Here is a 23,660-nt window from a genome sequence, read left to right as displayed (position 1 = left end):
CCCCGCATGGGCAGTGCTACTCAAGGAACCCCATGTCAGGGTGCCACCACATCCATGGCTCATGCCATGACCCTTGCCCAGTGCTGCACCACTGCCACTGTGCCCCTTTCCTGTCCCTGTCCCTGTCCTCATCCCCAGGGCCCCCTGGGAGTGGAAGAGCGGCAGCAGCAGCATCTGTGCTGGCCGTGCGGCAGCTGCCGGCCCTGCCCTGTGCCTGACGACGTATAAATAGAGGCAGCGAGCAGCAAGGAGCTCCTGGCAGCCACCATGAAGCGCCTCAACCTGCTCTGCTGCTGCGTGGCCTCCCTCCTACTCCTCAGCACTGCAGGTACAAGCTGCCCACAGGGCTGTGGATGCCTGTGGGGCTTCAGGGTCCTCATGGGGCTGTGGGTGAACACATGGCTGTGGGTCTCCGTGGGACTGTGGGTTCCTATAGGGCTGTGGGTGCCCACGGGGCTGAGGGGTCCCATGGAGCTGTGGGGTCTCATGGGGCTGTGGGTCCCCATAGGACTGCAAGGTGCCTGTGAGGGTGTGTGTGCCTGTGGGGTAGTAGGTGTCTATGGGGCTGTGGGCACCCAGCAGAGCTGTGGGCACCCATAGGGCTGGGGGTGACTATTGGGTACTGTTGGCATCTTTGGGACAGTGGGTGCCTGTGAGGCTGTGGGCTCTCACTGAGGCTGTGGGTGCTCGTCAGGACTGTGGGTTCCTGTGGGGCTTTGGGTGCCATGGGGCTGTGAGTGCTCTGCAAGGTTGCAGGTACCCGTGGGGCTGCAGGTGCCATGGGGCTGTGAGTGCCCTGCAGGGCTGCAGGTACCCTTAGGGCTGCTGGTGCTGGCAGGGCTCTGGGTGCCTGTGGGGCTGTAGGTGCTGGTGAGGCACTGGGGTACCCGGTGAGCCCAGCATGCACCCTATGGCTGGGTGGGTACCCATAGCAGGACAGGGTGACGAGTACAGCTGCTCGGGCTCCCCAGCAACTCTGCCAGGGCTGCAGTCACCCCAAAATGTGCAGGGAAACACAGTGGGGGCTGTGACTAGGAGGGGCTGGGGGGGGGGGGGGGGGGGGGGGGGGGCATGAGCTGGGGTCCCCGCTCTGGAGCCAGGGTGGGCGCAGGGGCTGTGCTGCCATTAACGTGTCCAGGGTCAGCGCCACCCATGGGCGCCGAGGTAGCTTGGTTTTGGGCTGTGGGGACCTTGGTGGGGGCTTCCAGGGTGCTGGGGCACCCGGTAGTTGGGACGGAATGGGGTGGGCTGTTTGCCCTGGGGGTCTCCCCTCCACCCAAAGACCTGCCAAGCAAGACAGCACTTTGGGTGACCCTGGACCCCCTTCCCTGGGCTCTCCTGCCTCCGTCGAACACCCGGATCCCAGCCCTGGGGCCATGCGGCGGGGCGGCATTTCTGGTACCCTTGCTTGCCCTTGAGTTAATTTGGGCCGGTTCTCTGCCTGGCCAGGCTCCGGCGGCCGCGCTGCCGGGAGGGGGGCAGCTAAGTATGGAAACAGCCGTGTAAGGGGACACTGTGCTCCCTGCCGCAGCCCCGGCCCCCCCGGCCCTGTGGCGCTGCGGCCCCGCGCACCGGCACCCGCAGCTGCCGCCTTCCAGCACCCGGCACCCCCGGCCCACACGAGTTTTGGCCTTTTAAGGGCATCTTGGGCCATTCTAGTGGGTAAACGGGGTTTAGGGCCAGCCATGCACCCCGCTGGTGGTGGGGTGATCTCTGTGGGGCCCTGCGTCGGGTCTGGGGAAGGGGTGGCTGTCACCATGGTGAGTGACCACCAGCCCAGCTCTTGGTTGTGCTGAGGCCGGCATGGAGGCTGGCATGTCCCAAGCAGTGGCAGATAGGGAGCAGTCTGTGTGATGCCATGGTTCCAGGTGTGTGACTGGGCACCTCATCACCAGCACCTGGCTCAGGCCAGTGTCGGGATCCTCCGTCTTGGAGGTGGCTCCAGGGCCAGGAGGTGCACTGGGGTATGCAGCTCTGGAGCCAGATCCAAGGGGAGCCGGAGGTCTCCTGCTCATGTGTCTGGAATTTCACCCTCGTCCTGTAGGTTTTGTAAAAAGATGGAAGCAGGTGCCCAGCTTCTGCTCCACAGGGACCAACAGAGTTCTCACAATGGGTTTTGCCCTTCCTTTGGTGCCAAGCTGGGTCCCCAGACCCAGGCTCCTTTGGGGTGCAGAAGGTGTCTCAGAGGGATTGTTCTCCCATCTGTGGGCCTTGTCTTCCCATTTAATTCCCCTTTAGTGAAGAAAAGGTGGGAGGAGCCCAGCAGAGAACCAGGGGCTTCACTGATGCATTGTGGAGAGGTGTGGTCCTCGTGGCAAGGGCAGGTTTGGTGGCGCTTGAGGCCACTTGGGGCCCTGTTACCACTCCTGGAGGCCAGGGGTGGGAAGTGCCCCTTTGGCTTACACAGCTCTCCATGGCACTGGGATCTCCGGCAGAGGCCAGCACCCACTGCAGGGCTGGGTGTGGGCCCAGTGCGAGGGCACTCCCCTGCTGCTCCATCCCTGCTCCCGCCCAGGCAAAGGTGTGCTCGCACCTTGGGCAGAGCCTGGCCATCCCTTCCAGGCCGGGTGGACGTATTGAGTGCCTGTGACCACTGGGAATAGGCAGTGCCCATCCACTGTGCTTGGCAGCTATGTACTGGGGAGCCCTTGCCCACCCCAGGCACTGCAGGATTGAGTGGCGGCTGTGCTGTGCTGTCACCATCTCCAAGCTGGGTGAAGCTGAGGAAAGCCCTGGCATACTGGTGTTCTCCTGCAGCATGTGCTGAGGGCACTACAGGGCTGGCACAGACCTCTCCTGGTGACAGTGAGCGCTGGTCACTGCCCCTGGGACTCCTCATCCTGTCCCAGCCTGGGAGGTGTCACCTCAGGATGGGCTCCATCACAATGGCCTCATGGCATCTTGGGATGTTCCCCATCCATCACCCAGGACATGTCACCTTGGGGTGCTCTTCATAACCTGGCATGTGTCACTTTAGGGTGGGCTTCACCTCCCAGAACAGAACATCTTGGAGTGGACTCCACCACCTGTGTCACCTTGGCTGGGCTCAGGGCCCCAGGACACAGAATCCATGGGGTCTCCCCACCTTGACCATCCCGGGCAAATGCACCTTAGGGCAACCAGCTTCCCCAGAGATGGGAGACTGCTTGTGTCCCATTAACATGTCACTGGACTCACTCCAGTTCCCCCCCAGGATCAGCACAACTGTGGGCACCACCGCTATTGGGTACAGGGGTGGCCAGTGAGGCAAGGGGCTCGGGGTGCCACAGGTACCCACAGATTTTGGTTGCTTGTGCCACCAGCATCCCTGTCACATTCCTAATACTTCATCTGGAGGACCTCCCGGCCCCTGTGGGTACCTCATCTCTCACAAACTGTTGTCTGAGCAACCTGGGCAGGTTGCTGTGCTGTGACAGTCTCTCCCATCAGAAATCCTTGCCTCAGTGTGCAGGTGACAGCCAGCCAGGCAGGATGGTGAGGACAGGGCACAGGGCCACCAGTGGGTCCTGTGAGAGTACTGTGCTGGGAGGGCTGTGCTGTGCCCTGGACAGCACTCAGTGGGCTGAGCTCTTGCCATGTTCCTGCTGTGTCCCCACTCGCTGATCCACCATCCCCACACAGGAGCCAGCTCTCTATGCTGGAAGCAGGGATTCACCAGGGTGCTGAGATCAGCCTGGCCGGAAGGTCCATGGCTGACCAAATCTCATAAAATTGCCCATTCCCTGGTGCTGCAGGAATAGCAGTGGCCCTGGTGCCTTGACAGGGCTCTGCCCGGCTATTTTCAGCCCATGGGGACATTTCCCTGGTAAGCAATAGCTCGAGGAAGCCAATGCACTCGTGTGCCCGTGGGGGCTGGTGGAGGGGCTGGAAGTCTCCAGCCGGGCACCCTGAGCTGGGCTGGGGTGTTGGCAGCAGCAGCACAGCCCCAGTGCCAGCTAGGCATGTGGCTTGACCCTGCCACCTCCTTATGCGTGGGGACACGGCGTGGATGGGATCAGAGCTGTGTAACCCCATCCCTGTGCGACAGCTGAGCTGGGATATTCCCCATCCTGCTGCTGGGGGTACGGGTGAGAGCCCCAGGGCTGGGTACTGCTGTTTGGCATGGCCCAGACATTCCCATGGATTTGAGGATCTTCTGGGACAGCAGATCATCAGGCATAAAATCCAGGCTGACAAGTCCAATGGCTCTCCCTGTCCTGCCCAGGTGACTGGGAATCCTTGGGATGACCAAAAAGAGGCATGGGGAGTCTTCACCCAGAAAGTCTTACACTGAGTGCATGGAGGATATCCACTGGGAAGTGCTGGGGTGGGCTGGTGAAGCCTCCCATTGTTGGGGAGGCCCAGGTACAGTATCAGTGTGACCTCAGGAGTCCCTCTAAAGGAAGGGGCTCCTTCAGGCCCAGCCATGCCACAGAGTTTTCCTCAGGTCCTTCAGCACCCCCAGGCTGCAGACCCCACAAGGGACACCACCGGTGGAGAAATGTTCTTCGCTGTAGAGCCTGACACCTGCCTGTGCCAAAATACATGCTGTGTTCTGGCTTTCTGCTCACTTACGGGCCCAGATCTACCCTGGCCAGGGAGTGGCAACTGCTTTATCTTCTCCCCACCCTGATCTTTGTGTCTTCTGCAAGTCAGGAGCCCAGGTTTTCCTCTAGATCTTCAGGGTGGATGCCTAAAGGCAGTCGAAGAAACACCCTGTAGAAGTGATTCCCCGATTTCATCCCTATATTTAGAAAGCTCCAAGCCTGGATTTAATCCCTTTGGAACAGCCTGGTGAGGCTTTTCTTTACCCTTTCTTAATCAAAATATCATGTAGTTCTAGCCAACTATTTATAGAAATCAAATAAATTTATGTTTTCTTTCAACTAAACTGAAGATCTCCTCCACAGATGAGGTTAGGCTAGTCTGACAAAGCTGTTTCCCATACCCCTGCTGGGCTCTGCATTGAAAAACTGGAAAATAATTGCTTTTTGCTAATGCTTTGGGATCATGAAGCCTCTGGAATGGGCTGCTGTGGTTGGGTGTTCTGAACTTTTGAGTGCACAAGGGTCTGAAGAGCCAACCCCATCCTTAGTCACCCTTGTGCTGTGTCCTCTGGGCCTTTTGAGCTGCTTTGGGACACTTCCCTCTCCAAGGTGAAGGTGTTGGCCTGGCTGGTTCCAAACTGGCACTGGAGCTAGGATCCCACCTGTCAAAGGACTGCCATATGAAATGTGAGCAACAGAGCACTGGACCTTCCCCTGCGGGGCTCGACAGCAGCAGCGGGCTCTGCTAGGATGGTGCAGAGTGGGAAACCGAGGCATGGCAAGAGTGGAGAGGAGATGCTGTCCTTTGCTGCATCTTGGGTGTATATGCAAGGCTGGGGTGCCCAGGCCTGATCCCAAGTGAGTGGCACAGCTCCCACTTTGGGCTCCCCTGGCCCTGCCTCCCACCTGGGAGGTGTTACTGGTTGTGCAAGGTCAGGCTCAGGGCCAATCTGCTCTACCTCATTTTCCCAGGCTGCTGACCGCCAGCGGCATGGAACAATCTCCCTGTGCATCCTCTCCCCAGCAGATCCCTGCGGCACCTCATGGCCAGGGCAGGCAGGGGCCAAGTGCCATGGGGTGGTGGCTTGAGCATCAGAGCCCTGGCAAACTCGTGTCAGTCCCCAGCCAGCCCGAGCCCCAGGCTGTGGGGCCATGAGCTGGAGGAGCACCAGGGGTGCTGAGCAGATGCTATGGGGAACATTGACATTAAATGGGGGGGGGGGGGGGGAGATCCTGCAGGAAATGGGGGTTTGCTGTGAGTCAAGCAGTGTGGCTGATGTCTTCCATGGAAAATCCTGGATGGCTCTTTTGGGTCCAGCTATTTTCTATGAGATTTTAAAGGGCTCTGTCAGAACAAAGCAGTCTTGCCTTTCCCTGAAAAGGAAGGGACAGACATTTGGGGTGTAAGCTCCCCGCGAAACCCCACTGGGAGGACAGAGGGAGAGCAGGACATGCAGGAGCTGGAGGATAAACTGGGATCAGAGCAGGGGAAGGGGGCGTGTGAAAATCCACCCTGCAGCGCTGCACATCACCGGCCCCACGCAGGGGGCTCCTATTTCTTCTGGAGGGGGAGCATGTCCCTCAGGGGCCACCTGTGCCCATCTATCCCTCTGAGATGGCCCCTGCCCCGGCGCCATGCTTGGGGGCTGTCCCTGTGGAGGACCCATTTCGGCGCCAGGATGCTGCTTGCTGTTCCACATGGCCCCATGCAGGGATGGTGGTGACATGATGGCAGGGTCATGTTCGGGCTCCAGCATTCACTGCTATGCTTTCTGCATGGGCTTTTCCTTGGTGCAAACCAGCTGGGGCATCCTGTGGCACCCAAAGCATTGCCATGAGCTCAGTCCCCATGGCTGTGCCCCAGGGTGCTGCCACTGGTGGAGAAGGGATCCCCAGGCTACTGGCAGTCCTTCCAACCCCTGCAGATGGGTGTGAGGTTCAGGGCAGCGTAAGCTGGGGACCCTCTGGGAGGTGAGGTCCCCATGGGGAACGGGGCAAGGGCTTCTCTCTGATGCCACTCAGCTGCTTAGCACAATGCACAGTGTGAACAAGGGGAGTCCCAGTATCACTTTACAACACGGTTGCCCCCGCTCCCTCCCGGCTCACAGGGACCCACAGGATGGGCCCCAGGTGAGGACGTCACCCTTGGCTGGCAGCAAGCAAGGGGCTGGGGCCAGTGGCTGAGGGAGCCGGTGCTTCGCCATTGCACCCTACCAAGCTGCTGCTTCTGACTCCCTGTACGGTTGCTGGGCTGTATTTTTAGCCTCCAGTGGATGTGAAGAGGGTGTTAAGCCTGTAACCTTCGTCCCATTTCACTGCTCATCGGCCGGCCATCTGCAGGTCAGCACAATTTGGTGTGTGATGGATTTGGAGACCATGTAGGGGAAACAGGAGGGAGAAGGAGGTGGAGAGGGGAGAGGGACTTTGCATGAGATCTTAAAGGTCACAGGAAATAAAGCCTGTGACCAGCACACTGGCAAGAACATCTCAGTTGTAGAGCCTGGGTGGCCATGGGAGGTGGTTTACAGTGGGCACTGGGGCTGCTGTTATGCCTGGACATGGCAGTTGATGGCTGCTCTGCGCTCCTGTGTTGGGTCAGAGAGGACACACAGACCATGCACAAAGCCCTGGGGATGCGCATGGTCTCCTTTGCTTGCTCCTCCTGTTCCCTGCTGCCTTGACCGTCCCCAGATGCCATCCTGAGGAGCTATACTCCCCTCCCATCCCTTCAGGTCACTGGCTATTTTGGGGACAAGCTGAGGATATCCCTGTCCCTGTCAGCTAAGAGGACCCTAAGGAGACCCAGGCTGGTCTCCAGGCCTCTGGGGCCAGGCAGCGGCATGCTGGCTTCCAGCCACCCGGGGCTTTGCAGGTCAGATGTAGCGTGTTCACCTTCAAGCAGCTCCTGCCAGGCTGAGAGGTCCCAGGGGTCCTGTGGAAAGGTGATGTGAGGAAGAAGCGTGCTGCGGGTGGGAGGGAGGCAGATGGGAGCTGCCCATGACCTATCTCCATCCAGCTGGAAGCTGAATTGTGAGCCCAGAGGCACCTGTGAGCCATGTGCCAGCAAAGGATGGAGGAGGTCAGTGAGGGCAGAGCAAGGGTGACCCGTGCATCCAGTTTTGGCAGGGAAAGGGGTGGAGGAGGCAGCTCCATCATGCCAGGCTGCACATGAGAGCGACTAGAAACCCTGGCAGGTCGAGGTGCAGCCTGTCCCTGCAGCCTCTGGCATGGCTCATTCCATGTCACGAGCCTGCCACTGCTGCCTGACCGTTGGCCAGCAGCACTACCGGCCCCAGCACGGACAGTGATGCAACCACCGGCCCGGCATCCCTGGCCACAGCAAACTGGCCTGAGTGGTCTGGGGCTGCTGCAGACCCAGCCTTAGCTTAGCCACCACGGTTCCTGTGACCAAGCCAGTGAGCCCCAGCTCTTTAGATGCTTGGCAGGACACGCAGCCGTGCGGCTCCCAGCGTGGATACAGCACAGGAGCAGGAGGAGAGGGCTGGCTGTGCCTGGTGCTGCCCGTGCCCAGCGCTGCCTCCCGCAGCATGGGTGGAGATGGCATTTTTTCCTGGTTGGCATCTGCTTGCCAGCTGGAGTACAAAGGAATTATTTTCTTCTGAAACACTTCCCTGGTATGCAGGCATTAGACTTTTCAGGGGATTATTTAGACTAGCAGCAACTGTTTGTAACAGAGACAGTATAGCCAGTGATCTTTTATTTTTGGCACCCGCTGACTAATGTTAAATTGCACTTGGAGGCCTATGGAAAATACGGATGTCTTCTCCCGGGCCGCAGAACAAACTCATTGTGTCCCCGCCAGCCGCACAGCACAGTAAATGCTTTCCTAGTGAAGGGATGCTCACAATAAATAGCTCCTGATCCCTGCTGCCGGGTCAGGCCCTGCCTGCTTGTGGAAAACCCCTGCTGGGAGCCCTGCATCTGTTCCTCCTCCTCTCCCTTGCCATGGCCGGTGTGATGCTCTCCTGAGGCAGGGCTGGGGAAGGACCTTTTTAACCTGCCAAGTGCCCGTGGCCCCTCAAGCTATGCTTTTTTATTCATTTCCCCCCATTTTTTAGGGCTGCTTTGCCACCTTCCTGCAGCGCTTCATGGCCTGTGGAAGCTGCAGCCCTGGGCAGCCATGGCCGGTGCAGCCATAGAGCCCCCTGCTAGCATCAGCTTTGCCAGTCCCAAACCCCTCTTTGCACCCAGCTTCTTGCAACAGGGACAGAAAATGGAGCTGGAACTAGAGAGGGTTTAGGAAAGAGTTTAAGCCTCTTGATAACAGCCACAAATCCTGCTCTGAGGGCAGGCCTCCCCCCTCCCTGGCACTGACAGGGGGCTGGTGGCCCCAGAAGCCATGTGCCGGCAAGGGTAAGACTGACTGAGCTGTTCTCATCGTTTAGAGCTGCACGCCCCTGGCACGGACCATGCTGGTGCTGCTGCTGAAGGTCCCCTGCCAGCTGCAGAGCCCAGGCTGGAGGAGAAGGCAGCCAGCAGCAGCCCGGAGGAGGACCGAGATGGTGGCTCCCCCAACGCCTCCTTGTCTGCTGCCGTTGAGGAGGGACAGGGAGACGGGGAGGAAGAGCCGGCGGGTGGCCTGAGTGAGGACCTGGGGCCTGGGGATGGACAGATGGAGGAGACCACCATGGAGAAGGGCCAGGAGGGGACCGGTGAGGCACAGGGTCCAGGGGAGGATGCCATGCTGGGCACCCCTGAGGCAGCGCATCATGAAGGGAATGGCGGGCCTGGCCCACAAGATGGACTCCACATCAGAGAGGAAGAGGAGTCTGGTGGCAAGAAAGGAGCCTCTGAGGAGCAAGGGCAGCCTGGGGAAGAGAAAATGGAGGAGCCAAAAGCAGCATCTGCTCTCAATGGGGAAGAGCAGAGCTCAGAGGAAGAGGATGAGCAGGGAGAGTCTGAGGAAGATGGAGGTGAGGGAGAGTCCAAGGAGGAAAGAGAGTCTGAGGAAGAGGAAGAGTCTGAGGAACAGGACGCTGGGCCAGGGGGGGCAGAGGATGAAGGTGAAGGGAATGACGAGAAAACAGATGGCACTTCTAGCAAAAAGAGCCTTGGCAAACCAGCAGCTGCCGGCAAGGAAGAAGCCAGGGATGACCCCATCAGCTGCCAGCACCCACCCTGTGGGGACGCAGCAGAAGACCCACCAGCAGCAGTGGGAGACCCACCAGCAGCAGCGGAAGACCTGCCAGCAGAAGATCCACCAGCAGCGGTGGAAAACCCATCAGCAGCAGAAGACCCACCAGCAGTGGTGGAAAAAGCCTCAGCAACAGAAGACCCGCCAGCAGTAGTGGAAGACCCACCTGCAGCAAAAGACCCACCAGCAGCAGAAGACCCACCTGCGGCAGAAGACCCACCAGCAGCAGAAGACCCACCTGCAGCAGAAGACCCACCAGCAGCAGAAGACCCACCTGCAGCAGAAGACCCACCAGCAGCAGAAGACCCACCTGCAGCAGAAGACCCACCAGCAGCAGAAGACCCACCTGCAGCAGAAGACCCACCAGCAGCAGAAGACCCACCTGCAGCAGAAGACCCACCAGCAGCAGAAGACCCACCTGCAGCAGAAGACCCACCAGCAGCAGAAGACCCACCTGCGGACAAGCCATCACTGGTAGAAACGGAAAGCCCAGCTGCTGCCATGCTCCGGCACAGGCAGATAGGTTGGAGTCTTTTCTTGTCAGTGTGTAGCAGCGAGAGTGACCTACTATCAACCCTGGCAGAGCTGAGCTTGGCACATTAAACTGCGCCTAGTGCATGGCCATCTTCTAACGCTTGTGCTGCCTGCCCCTAACTGCTGCACGGCTGGGCCGGCTGCGGGCATCAAGGGCGCAGGCAGGAGCCACGGATGCCTGCAATGTAGGCGCTCATCGCAGCGATACCAAAGCTGGCTGACATTTTCCTTGATGCAATTTTAGGCCTATGATTTCTCCTCTGGGCTGTGGACGTGGATAAGATTCTGAACACCCAGGTCCCTTTCAGCACCCTCAGACCTCTTAAAGGCTCTTTATCCTCCACCCTTGGAGTCCCCTGGACCCCCAGCTGTCTTGGTGTAAGGGCAGGATGCTGCCTGGGCTAGTGGGTCTCTTGCCTACCAGTCCTTGCCTCGTAGGGGAAGGTGTGAAGAGCTAATTCAGACGCATGAGTTGCCAAAGCACTGGCTCTGGCCATGTTTGGTCAGTAAAAGGCTAGATAAAGAAAAGAGACATCCCGCTCCTAGAAACGCTTGCGGACTTTGGCCTATGGGTTGGGCAGCGACCTTTGGACCCAGATGAGTCTTTCTTTGCTTTCATCTGTAACATCCCAGCTCAAAAATTTTCCATTTGTGCTGAAAGGGAAACCCAGTTTTATCTCTGTGGCTTTACTTGGCAAGTCAAAAGGTCTTCCTCAGCCCAGCACTCAGTAGACAATCCACACAACCCCAGGGCTTGACAGTGCCCTGCTTGCCCCAGGCATCCCCAGCCCAGCCAGCTGGCACATGTTTGTCCCCAGACCTGCCCCCCAGCCTCCACTAAAGCCTGACCCAGCTCCTGTTATCAAAAAGCACTGCATCTGGCCCTTGGTGTGCCAGCACCTCCAGGGCAAGGACATGTCTCTGTCTCAGGGACACTGGGGTGCCTACCCTGTGTGGAGGCAACCGCCTCATTCTCCCCCAGCCTAGCATGGAGCCACAGGGTCCCCAGGGCCCCATGCAGAAGGCTCCAGCCTGATATGGGGGCAGAGGTGGGAGGAGGGAATGACCTTGCTGTGGATGGGTCAGGCTCTCAAGAGCCTTGCACATGCTCATGTCTCTGTCTCATTGCACAGTTTCTGGGGAGCGGCAGAGCAGATCGTGCCGGCACTCGAGGCTTAGCCTGGGAAGAGCCGCAGCTGCTGGGGGTGGGCAGGGGCCCCTTTGGGCTGCAGGTGCCACACGTGCTTGCACTACACCCAGCCCTGGGAGCGCTTTCCAGGCACATCCTCCACATTCCCCATTAGCGGCTGGCCCTCGCTCTCCCCCCGGGGATGCAGGACGCGCCTCCCTCGCCAGCCCCTTCTTGGAGCCAAGCAGTTGCCCCTGACGCTTCCCCCAGCAGCCATAGCTCTGGCAGCCTCCGCCAAGCCTCCAGGAGCCTTTGCAAAACAGAGCCCGCATGGCGTGCCAAAGGCAATGGGGGTTACCGAGGTGCACGGTGGTGCCAGGCTTGGGGTGTGTGTGCTCCCCTGTGCCCTCTCCGTGTGCGAGCCCCTCTGTGGATCCTCCCCTTCACTCTAACAGGTCTACTTTCCTTTTTCCTGCAGAAGAGGCTGAAGATGCCAGCAAGCTGACCAAGCGTGACCGGTCCCACTTGGAGAACACCCTCAAGCTGAACGAGGACAAACCCGCCGATGATTTCTCAGGTGAGGGGTCCTGGGTGGCACTGAGCCATGCGTGCCCTACACCTTCAGTCCACATGATCCCTGCAGGACAGCTCCTCACTATTCTGCTGCACCGAGAGCATGGATGAGATTCCACTCCCTGGAGTGTTTGGTTTTAACATTAGTTCTTGTAAACTGAGCAACACTCTATCTTCAGTAACAGCCCTTTTGCTGCTCTTAGGTTAACCTAATTTTGGGTATTCTAAAGACAATCCCAAGGGTTTGCAAGAATTAGGAGGACAGAGAGGCTGGAAGATGCAGATGGAGAATCAGCCCAAGCTGGCCACATCCCTACCCAGAGAAACCTGGGACAACTTGTGATAAAGGGTTGGGATTTCTATTCCAATTATTTCTTGGGTTTTGCTATTATAAGGCTTGCTTCTGCTAGCCCCATGGGCAGTCTAGACTGGAAAGAGATAAAAGCTGTTGAGGAAAAGGCTATTTCCTTCTTTTAGTGAGCAGCTTAAGGGCTGTGCCAGGGTCCCTGGCATCATGGTGGAAGGCTATTTGGGATCACAGGTATTGACTGCGAAATAGCATTAATGAGGGGTGTCCCTTCCATCAGCTGCTGGCATGTGAAACACTGGCAGCACATAGGGACTGCTGCCCAGTGGGAAACATTAGCTGGGGAGAGGCATCAGAATGTTTGACCAGGATAAGTTTGGCCAAGATTTCAACTGTGAGCCAGGTCCCTTGATCCATGGGATCTGCAGGGAGTGCCCAACAGCTTACCTAGAGGGGACTCAACCATGGTGGTGGGGTTTACCTTTCACCTATCTGCATGCTTCTGCCCCTACAGGAGTACTGCAGCGGCTGAGGAAGATCTACCACTCCTCCATCAAGCCTCTGGAGCAGTCCTACAGATACAACGAGCTGAGGCAGCATGAGATCACAGGTAATGCCATGGGCGCTGGGGTCTCTTGCACCATCAGGTCATTGAGATGCAGATAACAGAGCAGATCATGGAAAGGCTTGGATACTTTGTCTTCCTTTGCAGCTTCCCAAGAAGGCCATGAACTTGCTGGGCTTAGTGGACATGCCCTAGTGAACCCAGAGGCAGGCATTTCCGCATCTGCCTTAGCCCATCTGCTGTCAGTACCATCTGTGTAGGCTGAGCATTGAACCCTGCCTGCTTCGGGTCCTCCACCTGCTCAGCATCAATGCCCTGTACCCCTGCCAAGCAGAGATCACGACCCAATGAAACAGGCTTGGCAAGGAAGCTTAGGACCTCTCAAGGCTGGGGATGAGCTTCCTGAGGGTGCCTGGAGCTGGCATCCTTCCTGCTCAGTACAGGACAGCCATGTGGGCAGGGTATCCCTCAAGTTCAACAGCCTTCACTCATCCTGGGAGTTAGAGTTTCCACCCCTCGGCAATTACAGACCCATTGGATCAGGTGAGCAGGTCCCTGTGGCCACCAGCGTTGGCATTGCCTGAGCCCCATTAGTACACATGTCCCTCCAGAAGGGGAAAGTGCAGCCCTGGTCCCAGGATGCTCACAAACTACAGGAAGCTCTTGTGACCCACATGACACAAGCAGCCACATTTTCCAAGCACAGATGACTCAAGCCCAAGCCCAAGATCCCTGTTCAGTGGGGATCCATGGGCAGGGACAGGGCTGTAGAGTCCTCATCACCAGCCCAGGTTATGTCCTATCAAGACACAGAGCACCCTGGACATCATCCACAACCCACTCACAGTGCTTCTGGATGGGTCAGTGGTAGATTTCAAACAAAAGCCCTGCCTAGCTGCCTCCCACAGGCAGTTCCATGCTGCTGCCTTTGCAGTGCCTCTCCCTCTGTGCTGCCTGCCAGCAGTGGGGGACCATTATCTGCTTGCCATGTGGGAAGGGAACATGGAGGCTCACAGGCCATGCTGCAGCCAGCACAAGAGAGCTGCCCCACGGATCATCACCTCATAGCTGCTGTCACTCCAAGTGTGCTGGCCTGCCCCTTCTGCATGCAGCCAGCACAGAGCTGCCAGATGCCTGGGAAAGGAGCACTAGGAGCTGTAGGACTGGCACCCCAGTGTGCATCCCCACAGCCTCTTCAGCAGTGGCATCATGCAGTGAGGACAGCCCAGCCATGCCCTGTCCCAGCTGCCTCCATGCTGGGGCTCACAGATTCAGAAACAGCCCAACCTCCTCTCCAAGCTGATGTGGTCTGTGTTGGTAGCATCACAAGCATCTGCATTTGATGTCAGCTCAGGCTTGGACACTGTTTAGGGGACTATTTAGGGTTACAGGGGCAGCCTCTAACCCTTGCTTTGCTCCTCACTGCCAGAACACACAGCCCCCAGCCTCAGTTCCCAGTACACAACCCATTTCCTTGCTCAGGACGTCCCAACCTGCCCTTCAGCCATCCTATGCCCAACCAGCCACCTCCCTGCTCCCTTTTTGGGAGGAAGCAAGTGTTTCCCAGGCCCCTGCTCATTTCCTCCCTCCCAGCTCCTGAGGAAACGACCACTAATCCTTGTGCTTTCCAGGCCTGAGGCCCCTTTTCAGCAGACAGCGAGTCCTGGTGTTCCTCTCAGCACTCCACAGTCTGTTCCACTTCACCATAAGGAAAAACCATCCCTCAGATTGACAATCCCCCAGGTCAGCTCCCAGTGTGAGTGCCCAGCACACCTTGCTGTGTGCCACATGGCACCGTCCCAGTGGTGCAAATGCAATCCCAGGGCTGGTAACTCATGCTCACAGCCTCCTGGCCCTAAGGGAAGGGCACATGGATGCTGCATTCCCTGCAAGCCTTGGCTCTGCCATGAGAGGCCCTAGCCACATGCTTCCCTCAAAACATTTCTCTTGCTACCAAACTCCTTAAAGCATCTCTGACATCCCGACCATACCCTAAAACACAACCGTAGCCTGGAATTCTAGTAATTTGCCTTTAATACCCACAGATCCATCTTTTCCCAATCCCCCATTAGCTATGTAATTAGAGAAACCTACAAATTAGAGGGTTGCTGTAGGGAGCTCTTTTGACCTTGCAAGGCAGTGAGGACATGGTGAGGTTGAGGGAGCCTTCTGAGCTGCTTCCTCTGCACAGTGCCTGTGTCCTGAGGTTCCTTGCCCTAGTGGTGCCCTGCAAGCTGGAAGATGTCCCCAGTGCTCCCCCCCTGTACCCCTACAGTGTGTGTGGGGGGGAGGCTGGAGGGCACAGAGCTGCCGCCTCAGCGAGCTGGGAGGAGCGGGACAGCTGGGAGAGCAGCGGGGCAGGCTTGTCATGGAATATGTGTGACCTTTGGAGGTGTAAGCCAATATAGAGGGGTGCCGTCGCAAGCACCTCGCCCCTCCATTTCACAGCAGCCCTCCATTTTGTCTGCCTTCCCAGCAGCTCTGCTCCCACACACCAGTGTAAGCAGGGAGCCCCTCTACTCCCACCACTTGCAAAAGCACCCCTGTAGTTGAGTGTCACAAGGGAGCTGTGACTGCCGTCATCAACCGAAGAATGAACTGTCAGGGTGCATCCCAGAAAGCTCACCCCACACCCTCTGCTTACAGTGTGTTTAAGCCTGGCAGGTGCCGCCCCCTCTTCCCTGCTGCCACCCTCTTGCATCCCCACTCTGCCACCCCTCTGGCTGGGTCTGCCTGTGTTCTTGGCCACAGCAGGACCACCCCATAGGGACTGCCCCTAGCTCAGGGGTGAGGGACTCTCCCAGTGTGATGATGGGAAGCTTGCTGTGAACTCATGCCAGTTTGTAGTGCATGCTGGTAACCCTAAGTACTGTATACTTATATATATATAAGTATATATATAAGAATATACATAAGTGTAAATATTTATGTATATTACTTATGGCCCAGAAAGCCAAATCAGCTGCATCAAAAGGAGCGTGACCAGTAGGTCAAGGGAAGTGATTCTCATCTTCTACTGCACTCTGGTGACACCCCCACCTGGAGTCCTGTATCCAGCTCTGGGGCCTCCAGCACAAGAGGGACATGGACCTGCTTGAACGAGTCCAGAGGAGACCACAAAGATGCTCAGAGGGCTGGAGCACCTCTCCCATGCAGACAGGCTGAGACAATTTATTCTTGTTCAACCTGGAGAAGGCTCAGGGGAGACCTTGTAACAGTCTTCCAATATCTAAAGGGGGCTACAGGAAGTCTGGAGAGGGACTTTAAACAAGGGCATGTAGTGACAGGACAAGGGGGATGGTTTTAAACTGAAAGAGGAGAGATTTAGTTTAGACATTAGGAAGAAATTATTTCCTGTGAGGGTGGTGAGACACTGGCACAGGTTGCCCAGAGAAGCTGTGTCTGTCCCATCCCTGGCAGTGTTCAAGGCCAGGTTGGGTGGGGCTTTGAGTAGGTCTTATGGCTGGTGTCCCTGCCTGTGGTAGGGGCGCTGGAACTGGATGGTCCTTCCAACCCAAAGCATTCTGTGATTCTATATGTGCCAATTATCAAGTTTCCCTTTATAGAGAAAGACCTCCCAGTTGCTATTGTCAGCTGGATATGGGTAAGCCCACCACTGGGGTGGTCAGAGCACTTGTCATGGTTAGTTGCTGTCCTGACCATGGCTTGTTGGGCTCCTTTTGCTCAGTGAATGCTGCTGGGGATGGCAATAACTCCACTGAGCGGAGCAGAAGGGCTGGGTGCTCTCAGACGTGGCAGCTCTCCTAAGGCTGCTTTGTTGAGCCACATTCCAGGTGTGCAAAGCAGACTGGGGTTTAGTGCTTGTCCTGGTAGCTGCAGGTCTTGTTGCTCACAGACTGTAACTCCTTCTCTCCTGCTGGGAATGTGGCCGTCGCTTGGCTTTTCCTGCCCACAAGAAGGCCAGGGCCAGTCTTCATCTCCCTCCTTGGCCTGGGCCAGACCCAGGCAGCTGCGTCCCTCCTTCGACTCACAGTACCTTCTCTCTCTCCCTGTGTCCCCTGCTAACAGCTTATCCTGGACGCACCCTGGGCTCCTCTGCCACAGGTTGGTATCGCTGCCTGCTGCCTGCATGCTGCCAGTCCTGCCCAAGCTCTTTGCTGGCCTGTGGCTTTTTCTATTCACCTGCCTCAGCAGAGCCACACTTTCTGGGCACTGAGCAGACCCTGGCACTCAGCATCCCATGGCACCCATTGATGTCCCCAGCCCTTTCAGAGCTCAGCACGTGTGTTGCTTCACTTTGTCTCTGGTCTGACTCTGCGCATCCCATCAGTCCTCTCCTTCCTGCAATCCCTGCCTCACTCAGCCCTTGACACCTTTCCCTCTTGGGATAAAGATTCCAGAGGCTGCGTAATTCTCTAGCTGTGGTTCAAGGCATTTGTGGTGGACCTGTGGGTAGTACTTTGAGCTGTAGCTTGAACTGGAGGAGCCCATCAGCTCGCCCACCCTGTGGAGGGGAGCTCTTCCCACCCTTCACCCTTCTACATGAAGAAATTTCCCCAAAGGTCCACCCTTGATCCCCTCCGCCTGCAGTTTAAGCTGATGAGCCTGCAGCAGCTGTCCCAGGAGCACAGGCTGGCCCCTGTGTGGCGGCCTCAGCCCCCTGGGAGCTGGAGCTGGCTCCTCTCCCTGCCTCTCTTGCTCAGGGTGTGCTGCCAGGTCCCTTGGAGAAGCAGGAGATGGGGAGACCAGCCAGGAAATACCAGCCAACACCCAGCCTTTCCCCTGGGTCCAGTGCTGGTCCATGGGGACTATGTCCCTGCTGCAATATGAGGCAGGGAAATCCCATCTTCTGGCCCTCGTGTCCCACCCCACGCAGGCAGAGTGGCCAGCGGTGTGCAATGGCAGTGTGGGTGATGCTGGGAGGGTCTCTTGTGGTGATTTAGGTTTCCTGAGTGGTTTGAGGATAGAGCAAGATGTTTGTGCCTGTGTTTCAGTCTGAACTAGGAGAGGAAGTTTTGCTGTGTCCTCCTCTTTGCCCACCATCCTTGGGAAATACTTGCACAGTGCGGGGTGAGCTGACACCAGCCACTTCTGCTGGGCCTTGAAGACAAGAAGGGAGAGACCCAGCCCAGGGTTAATTCCAGCCCCAGTGCAGCAGTGCTTCCACCCATGGCAGCCTGGTGTTGCAAGCAACATCAAAAACCTCCCAGAAAGCCATTGCTTTAGGAAAAATAGACCCTACTTGGACATCCAGGTTGCCCCTACCTCCACAGTGCAAGACAAATGCAGGCTCTGTGGAGGGAGACATGACCTTCCTGGCCTTGTTTGCCAGGTGCATTGCAGGACTGCAGCATGCTCCTTACTCTACAAACCTGCCAGCTTAAAGAAGGTGTTTTAAGCTGCTGTGTTTCAAGCAGGTCCACAGATGAAGGGGTTTAGGGTTTGAAGACCCCCCTGCTCACAGGTAGGGCCTGATCATGCACTAGCCTGTGACTCCTTCTGCAAATGCCACCGGGACATGTCTGGATGGAGCTGGGATGAGCTGGAGCTGGGAGCGAGGCAGGCGAAGCTGGGAGCGAGCAGCCACAGGGTGGCTGGAGAGAGCTGCGGTGATGAAGCTGCTGCCATCCCTGCCCTGTGCTGGCAAGGACTGTCTCTTTTCCCCCAGCTGGACCATCAAGGCGACCCAAATTGGTGCTGACAGATTCAGTGGAAGAGGACATAGCAGGGACAGATGCCAGGCCATCTCATTCCCGAGTGGGAGATGCTCTTTGCTCTCCCAGACCCTGGGCAGCAGCAAGGAGGACCCATGCATGGCGTCATCTTCAGAGCTACTGTCCCACCTGCAGAGCCACAAGGATTCAGTGCTCACAAAGCCTGTGGGGTGCCAGCACGCTGCTCCCAGAGCAGGGGCTAGAGCTGGGCTCGAGGAGCTGTTGGTGACCCAGCACAGCACTGCGGGCATCGCTGCCTGTCTCAGCACAGCGGGGCAGAGGTGAGGATGTGGAGCGGGGCCGTGTTCACACAGCCCCACCTGGCCTGGAGCGTGTTGTGAAAGAGCATGCAGGGACCCGCCTCAAACCTCTGGCACAACATCACAGGGGATAGTAATAATAATAATGATCCAAAACCCCATTAAAGCAGCAAGAGAACAGAGCAGCAGCGATAAAGTGGCACAGAGGAGTGATTAATATCAAAAGTCTGAGGTTTCGACATTTGGTTTTGTCCCATGTGAGAAGATACTTTTGGATCCCTGCAGCTCACAGGCAGTTCACAAGCAGAAGGCTGGGCTGTCCCCCTGGTTTGGACATGGCTGCCCTGCTTTGGGGAGGAGGGTTGAGCTGCACAAATGCTGCTGTGCCGCTGTCATGAGATGTCCCCAGCCCATTCCCTTGCCCAGTGGTGACATGCTGGCCCTGAAATGGGCAGGTGCAGGCAGGAGGAGGCTGGCATGTCCTGCCCAACTCCTGCACCCATGGACAGATGGGTTTGGTGCAGAGCCACCATGCACTGCCTTCCAGCGCCCTTGGGTGGCTGGAAGCCACAGCATCATGTGGGCTTTGCAGCTGCCTGCACCTTGGAGATGGATCTCTGGCTTGCTGGAAGGCTGCTGGCTTCTGTGTGAGCAGCGGCCACAAAGCACTGGGGTCTCTCAGCCACTTCAGGGAAAACAGCTCTGCCTTAGGTGTAGGGCCAGAGTGGGTCCCAAAGGCAGTGCAGGTACCGCATGGGCATCTTCTTGCCTTGGGCCATGGGGGAAGGCTCAGCTCTGTCTGAGGGACAGCAGCTTCCAGCTCCTCCAGTGGCATCCAGCCCCTCCTCTGGCTGGACTCCTGCTGGCAGCCTGGAATGGACCCTCTTCCACCCAGGGAAGGTTCCCACCAACAGGAACTCACTCATCCAGATTTTACTTTCATTCCTGTCCTGACTTAGTCTCCAGCTGACTAGCTGTCCTGTGCATGGCTTGAGGGTTGGCATGGCCTGGGGGCTTCTCTGGCTCTGCTGACTGCCTGCCCTGTGGCCTGGGGGCTGTAGGGGCCAATCACTGTGGGCATAGGCTGATTGCATGAGTCCCGATCAAGTGGGGATTGCTCCTGGGGGCAATGGCTGTATGTGTCCAGGGACCTCTGTGCTCCTGGACCAATTGTGTGGCATAGGGAGGGATCCTTACGGGCCCATTACCAGCCTCCTTGAGCCCTTAGCAAACTGTGGAAATAGAAGAGTGTCAGATGGGGGCTACAGTTCATTCTCCTCCTGCCTTTTCCAAGCCCAAAGCAGGGACATTTTCCCAGCCTGCCTTCCCCTCACCAGCTGGAGCCTCACACCCAACTCACACATAGGCAGGGACCTTCTGCTTGACCAGAGGGCTGAGAGCCAAGATGCAGGAGTGGATCCTTGTGAGGGTACAGTGGAAAGGCTTACAGGCAGCTAGCTGGCACAAGGCTTGCACTGAGCTTACCAAGCACTGCACCATAGTGTTGCTCCTTAAACCATGCCAGCTCCCTTTGCATGAGGCATTCATTTGCCTGGTTGCAGCATGGGTACCACATGTCTCATGCTTTGTGGCAGCTGCTCCTACAGCCAGCCCCAAAGTCACTCCAGCTAAATCAGAACCAACTGATACGAGATTTAAAAGACCTTCTAGTCCTCCTGCAGCCTAAGAGAGTACAAAGCTCAGATCAGGTCAGAAAAGTGAGGAGCACGGTGATACCCTGCTCCTGCAGACACTAGGGCCCGTTGCTGGGTGATGCCTTGGCTCGTGAATGGCTGGTGGCCCCAAAGGGTGGCTGTTTCCCCAGCAGCATCATGGTGCTGCTCAGATGGGATGCTCATTACAGCCGGGAGTTAATTGCACAGCGGCGACAGCTATTGTTTCTTCACTTCCTCTTGTTATTTCCCCTCTCTGCAGATGGGGAGATCACTTCCAAGCCAATGGTGCTGTTCCTGGGACCATGGAGTGTTGGCAAATCCTCTATGATAAACTACCTCCTCGGGCTGGACAATACTCCCTACCAGCTCTACACAGGTACCACACTCCCTGCTCCCTCCCTGCTCTGCTGAAAGTGTGCTGATACCTGCATTCTGCCTCCCTGTGGTCAGTGATTCACAGCCACGTCTCTTCGATCCCCCTTATTACAACAGGGAGGTTGAGATCTGTTCTGTGGTACCACACAGAAGAAGTGGTTCCCTGGGGAGAAGGGCATCTCCCACTGCAGCATCCCTGTCCCACAGCACAGGGCTCGCTGCCTCTGACCCCAATTGCAAAAGCAGTGGTCACATCACAAGGACAACTTGCCTATGTATTCTTCCCCTCCCTCCTCACATGGAGCCAATTAATTTGCCCTTCCAGGAGAAAATCCATTCCCCTTCCCGCCTCCTTGCTCCCACAGATATCATCTCACAGCCAAGGGCAGATGTCCGTGGCCAGCTCTGTCCTGCGGTAATGAGGGTTCTCAGGAGGTGGTTCTCCAGGGTGCCTTGTGCAGTCAGGCCACCTCCAGAACAACCAGACCCTGCAGAAATCAGCCCTGCTGGCATTTTCTCAAGAGGTTTGGCAAGAGTTTCATAGCCCTGTTGCTTGCCTTCTTCCAACATCTCTTGGCAAGCAAGTGATGCTCCTGAGCTCCCCAGGTAGTCTAAGGCCAGCCCTATCATGTCCATTGCCTAGCACGAATCTCACTGCTCTGCTGTTCTTCTTGTTTCCGGGCAGGGGCAGAACCCACCACCTCCGAATTCACTGTCATCATGCATGGCCCCAAGCTGAAGACCATTGAAGGCATCGTGATGGCTGCCGACAGTGCCCGCTCCTTCTCGCCCCTGGAGAAGTTTGGGCAGAACTTCTTGGAGAAGCTGATAGGGATTGAGGTGCCCCACAAGCTGCTGGAGCGAGTCACCTTCGTGGACACACCAGGCATCATTGAAAACCGGAAGCAGCAAGAACGAGGTAAGGGTTTACTGGGTTCACCTAAGGGACTCCAGGAAAGATGCTGTAAGGATGTGAGATGTACCTCAGCTACTGATTTAACACTCTGTCAGCCTTGGAGCCAGGCTTTGCCAGTGGCTGATACTACAGCAGGGCTCAGAGAAGCACCAGTCTGTCCCCACAGCACTTGGTGGACCAGGACAGATCAGCAGGGCTTCCTGACCCACTTGGTGCCTACTGGGGAAAGCAGTGACATGGCTGATATCTAATCATAGGAGCAGCAGGAATCTGTGGCCAGGAGCAGGGAGAAAGAAGGTTTGGAGGTGGGACTGAGGGAGACACGTAGTCATAGGCCCTGGCACACAGGGATGGGTTTTCATGCCAAGAAACTCTGAAGTGTTTTTAGCACATGTGAAACAGGTTCTAGGCTGCACGGGAAGTCTGCTGTGTCTCACACCCTGTCCAACCCAGACAGTGCGTGAGGCGTAGCAGGCTCACGGTTTATCTATCCCTTTTCCTGAAGGGACTCATCCTGTGCTGACAATTTCTGCTGGATTTCTGTCTTTCTTCTCCCCAAGGTTACCCATTCAACGACGTGTGCCAGTGGTTCATTGACAGAGCTGATCTCATCTTCATTGTCTTTGACCCTACGAAGCTGGACGTGGGCTTGGAGCTGGAGATGCTCTTTCGTCAGCTGAAGGGCCGTGAATCTCAGATTCGAATCATCCTGAACAAAGCTGACAGCCTGGCTACCCAGGAGCTCATGAGAGTCTATGGTGCCCTATTCTGGAGCCTGGCTCCTCTCATCAATGTCACGGAGCCGCCCAGGGTGTACGTGAGCTCCTTCTGGCCCCAGGACTACCATCCGGATACCCACAGAGACCTGTTCCTCAAAGAAGAGATATCACTCCTGGAAGATCTCAACCAGGTGATTGAGAACAGGATGGAAAATAAGATCGCCTTCATACGCCAGCACGCCATCCGGGTGCGCATCCACGCCCTTTTGGTCGATCGCTATCTGCAGACCTACAAGGACAAAATGACCTTCTTTAGTGATGGAGAACTGGTGTTCAGGGACATTGTGGAAGATCCTGACAAGTTCTTTATCTTTAAATCCATTCTGGCAAAGACCAATGTCAGCAAATTTGACCTCCCCAACCGTGAGGCTTACAAGGACTTCTTTGGCATCAACCCCATCACCAGTTTTAAGCTGCTGTCTCAGCAGTGTTCCTACATGGGAGGGTGTTTCCTAGAGAAAATCGAGAAGGCCATCACTCGTGAGCTTCCCGATCTCTTGGGAAGCATTGGCTTGGGAAAGAAGCCCAATGTTCTCTCCTGCGACGTCACTGGCTGTGGCGAAACTCCGAAGAATCGCTACAGGAAGCCCTAAGGTGTTTCTGTGATCTGACCGTCCACGTGTTCCTACCGGTGAATGAGCTTATGTCTTATCTGTCCAAGAAGCCATGGTTTGTTAACCATTTGAGTGCCGCACTGGCAAAGGCTGCTGTATGATGAGGATGTTGAGTCATTGACGTCGATGGCAGGGGAAGATGGGTGGGCATAAGAAAGAGAATAAAAACTGTGAATTCCTGACATTTTATCTTTGTTCTTTTGAGTAGAAGGCAATGTTTAAGCTGTAAGTATGAGCAATGCACGGTGAGCTAGAACTGTAGCTGCTTTTTCACTGGTGCCAGCACTGCGTGAAGAGGAATTTCAGCCTCTGCATCCCTGAAGCCAGCAGGGAGTAAGAATGAGGGCACGGCATGAGAGCACAGGGGAGAGTGGTGACACACTAACCCAGACATCACCGGGAGCCCTGGTGCAAAGCGCTGGGCAAGGAAAGAGAGGCCAGGTCCCAGCTGTTGTTTTCAAGCCAAACTTCCTACAAATCTCCACAAATATTGATCTTGTTTTTCCTTTCTGAGACTTTCAGATTGCCCTGCCCTTTCACTCAACAGTGGAGTTGATCTTCTGCAGCCTTTGCCTC

The 23,660-nt window shown here is 56.7% G+C and overlaps 1 protein-coding gene across 3 annotated transcripts; it reads left to right on the top strand.

Moving 5' to 3' along the window:
* Positions 1–172: 172 nt before the first annotated feature.
* Positions 173–23,266, top strand: SRL (sarcalumenin). Of its 3 annotated transcripts, XM_057405673.1 has the most exons (9): positions 198–328; positions 8,933–9,689; positions 10,005–10,204; positions 11,823–11,921; positions 12,739–12,834; positions 16,819–16,854; positions 20,660–20,776; positions 21,461–21,694; positions 22,252–23,266. In XM_057405673.1, the coding sequence occupies exons 1-9, from the start codon at positions 268–270 to the stop codon at positions 23,061–23,063; spliced, it is 2,412 nt and encodes an 803-aa protein (XP_057261656.1). In that variant the 5' UTR covers positions 198–267; the 3' UTR covers positions 23,064–23,266. The 3 variants fall into 3 exon arrangements, with proteins under 3 accessions (XP_057261494.1, XP_057261572.1, XP_057261656.1); XM_057405511.1 differs by lacking the exons at positions 8,933–9,689; positions 10,005–10,204 and having other exon boundaries at positions 173–328; XM_057405589.1 differs by lacking the exons at positions 8,933–9,689; positions 10,005–10,204; positions 16,819–16,854 and having other exon boundaries at positions 173–328.
* Positions 23,267–23,660: the final 394 nt, after the last annotated feature.

The sequence above is a fragment of the Pezoporus wallicus genome, unplaced genomic scaffold (assembly GCF_028554395.1).
Source record: "Pezoporus wallicus isolate ANWC-B61680 ecotype Strahan unplaced genomic scaffold, APGP_CSIRO_Pwel_v1 contig_8000, whole genome shotgun sequence".
NCBI classification, from domain to species: Eukaryota; Metazoa; Chordata; class Aves; order Psittaciformes; family Psittacidae; genus Pezoporus; species Pezoporus wallicus.
The sequence above is the reverse complement of the archived record's forward strand: the minus strand, read 5'-3'. Positions and strand labels throughout refer to the sequence as shown.

Excerpts from the sequence above, each read along its gene's own strand:
- SRL (XM_057405673.1), top strand. The coding sequence starts at position 268 with ATGAAGCGCCTCAACCTGCTCTGCTGCTGCGTGGCCTCCCTCCTACTC. Across the intron at positions 11,922-12,738 it reads ACCCGCCGATGATTTCTCAG|GAGTACTGCAGCGGCTGAGG; the intron begins GTGAGGGGTCCT and ends CTGCCCCTACAG. Across the intron at positions 20,777-21,460 it reads TCCCTACCAGCTCTACACAG|GGGCAGAACCCACCACCTCC; the intron begins GTACCACACTCC and ends GTTTCCGGGCAG.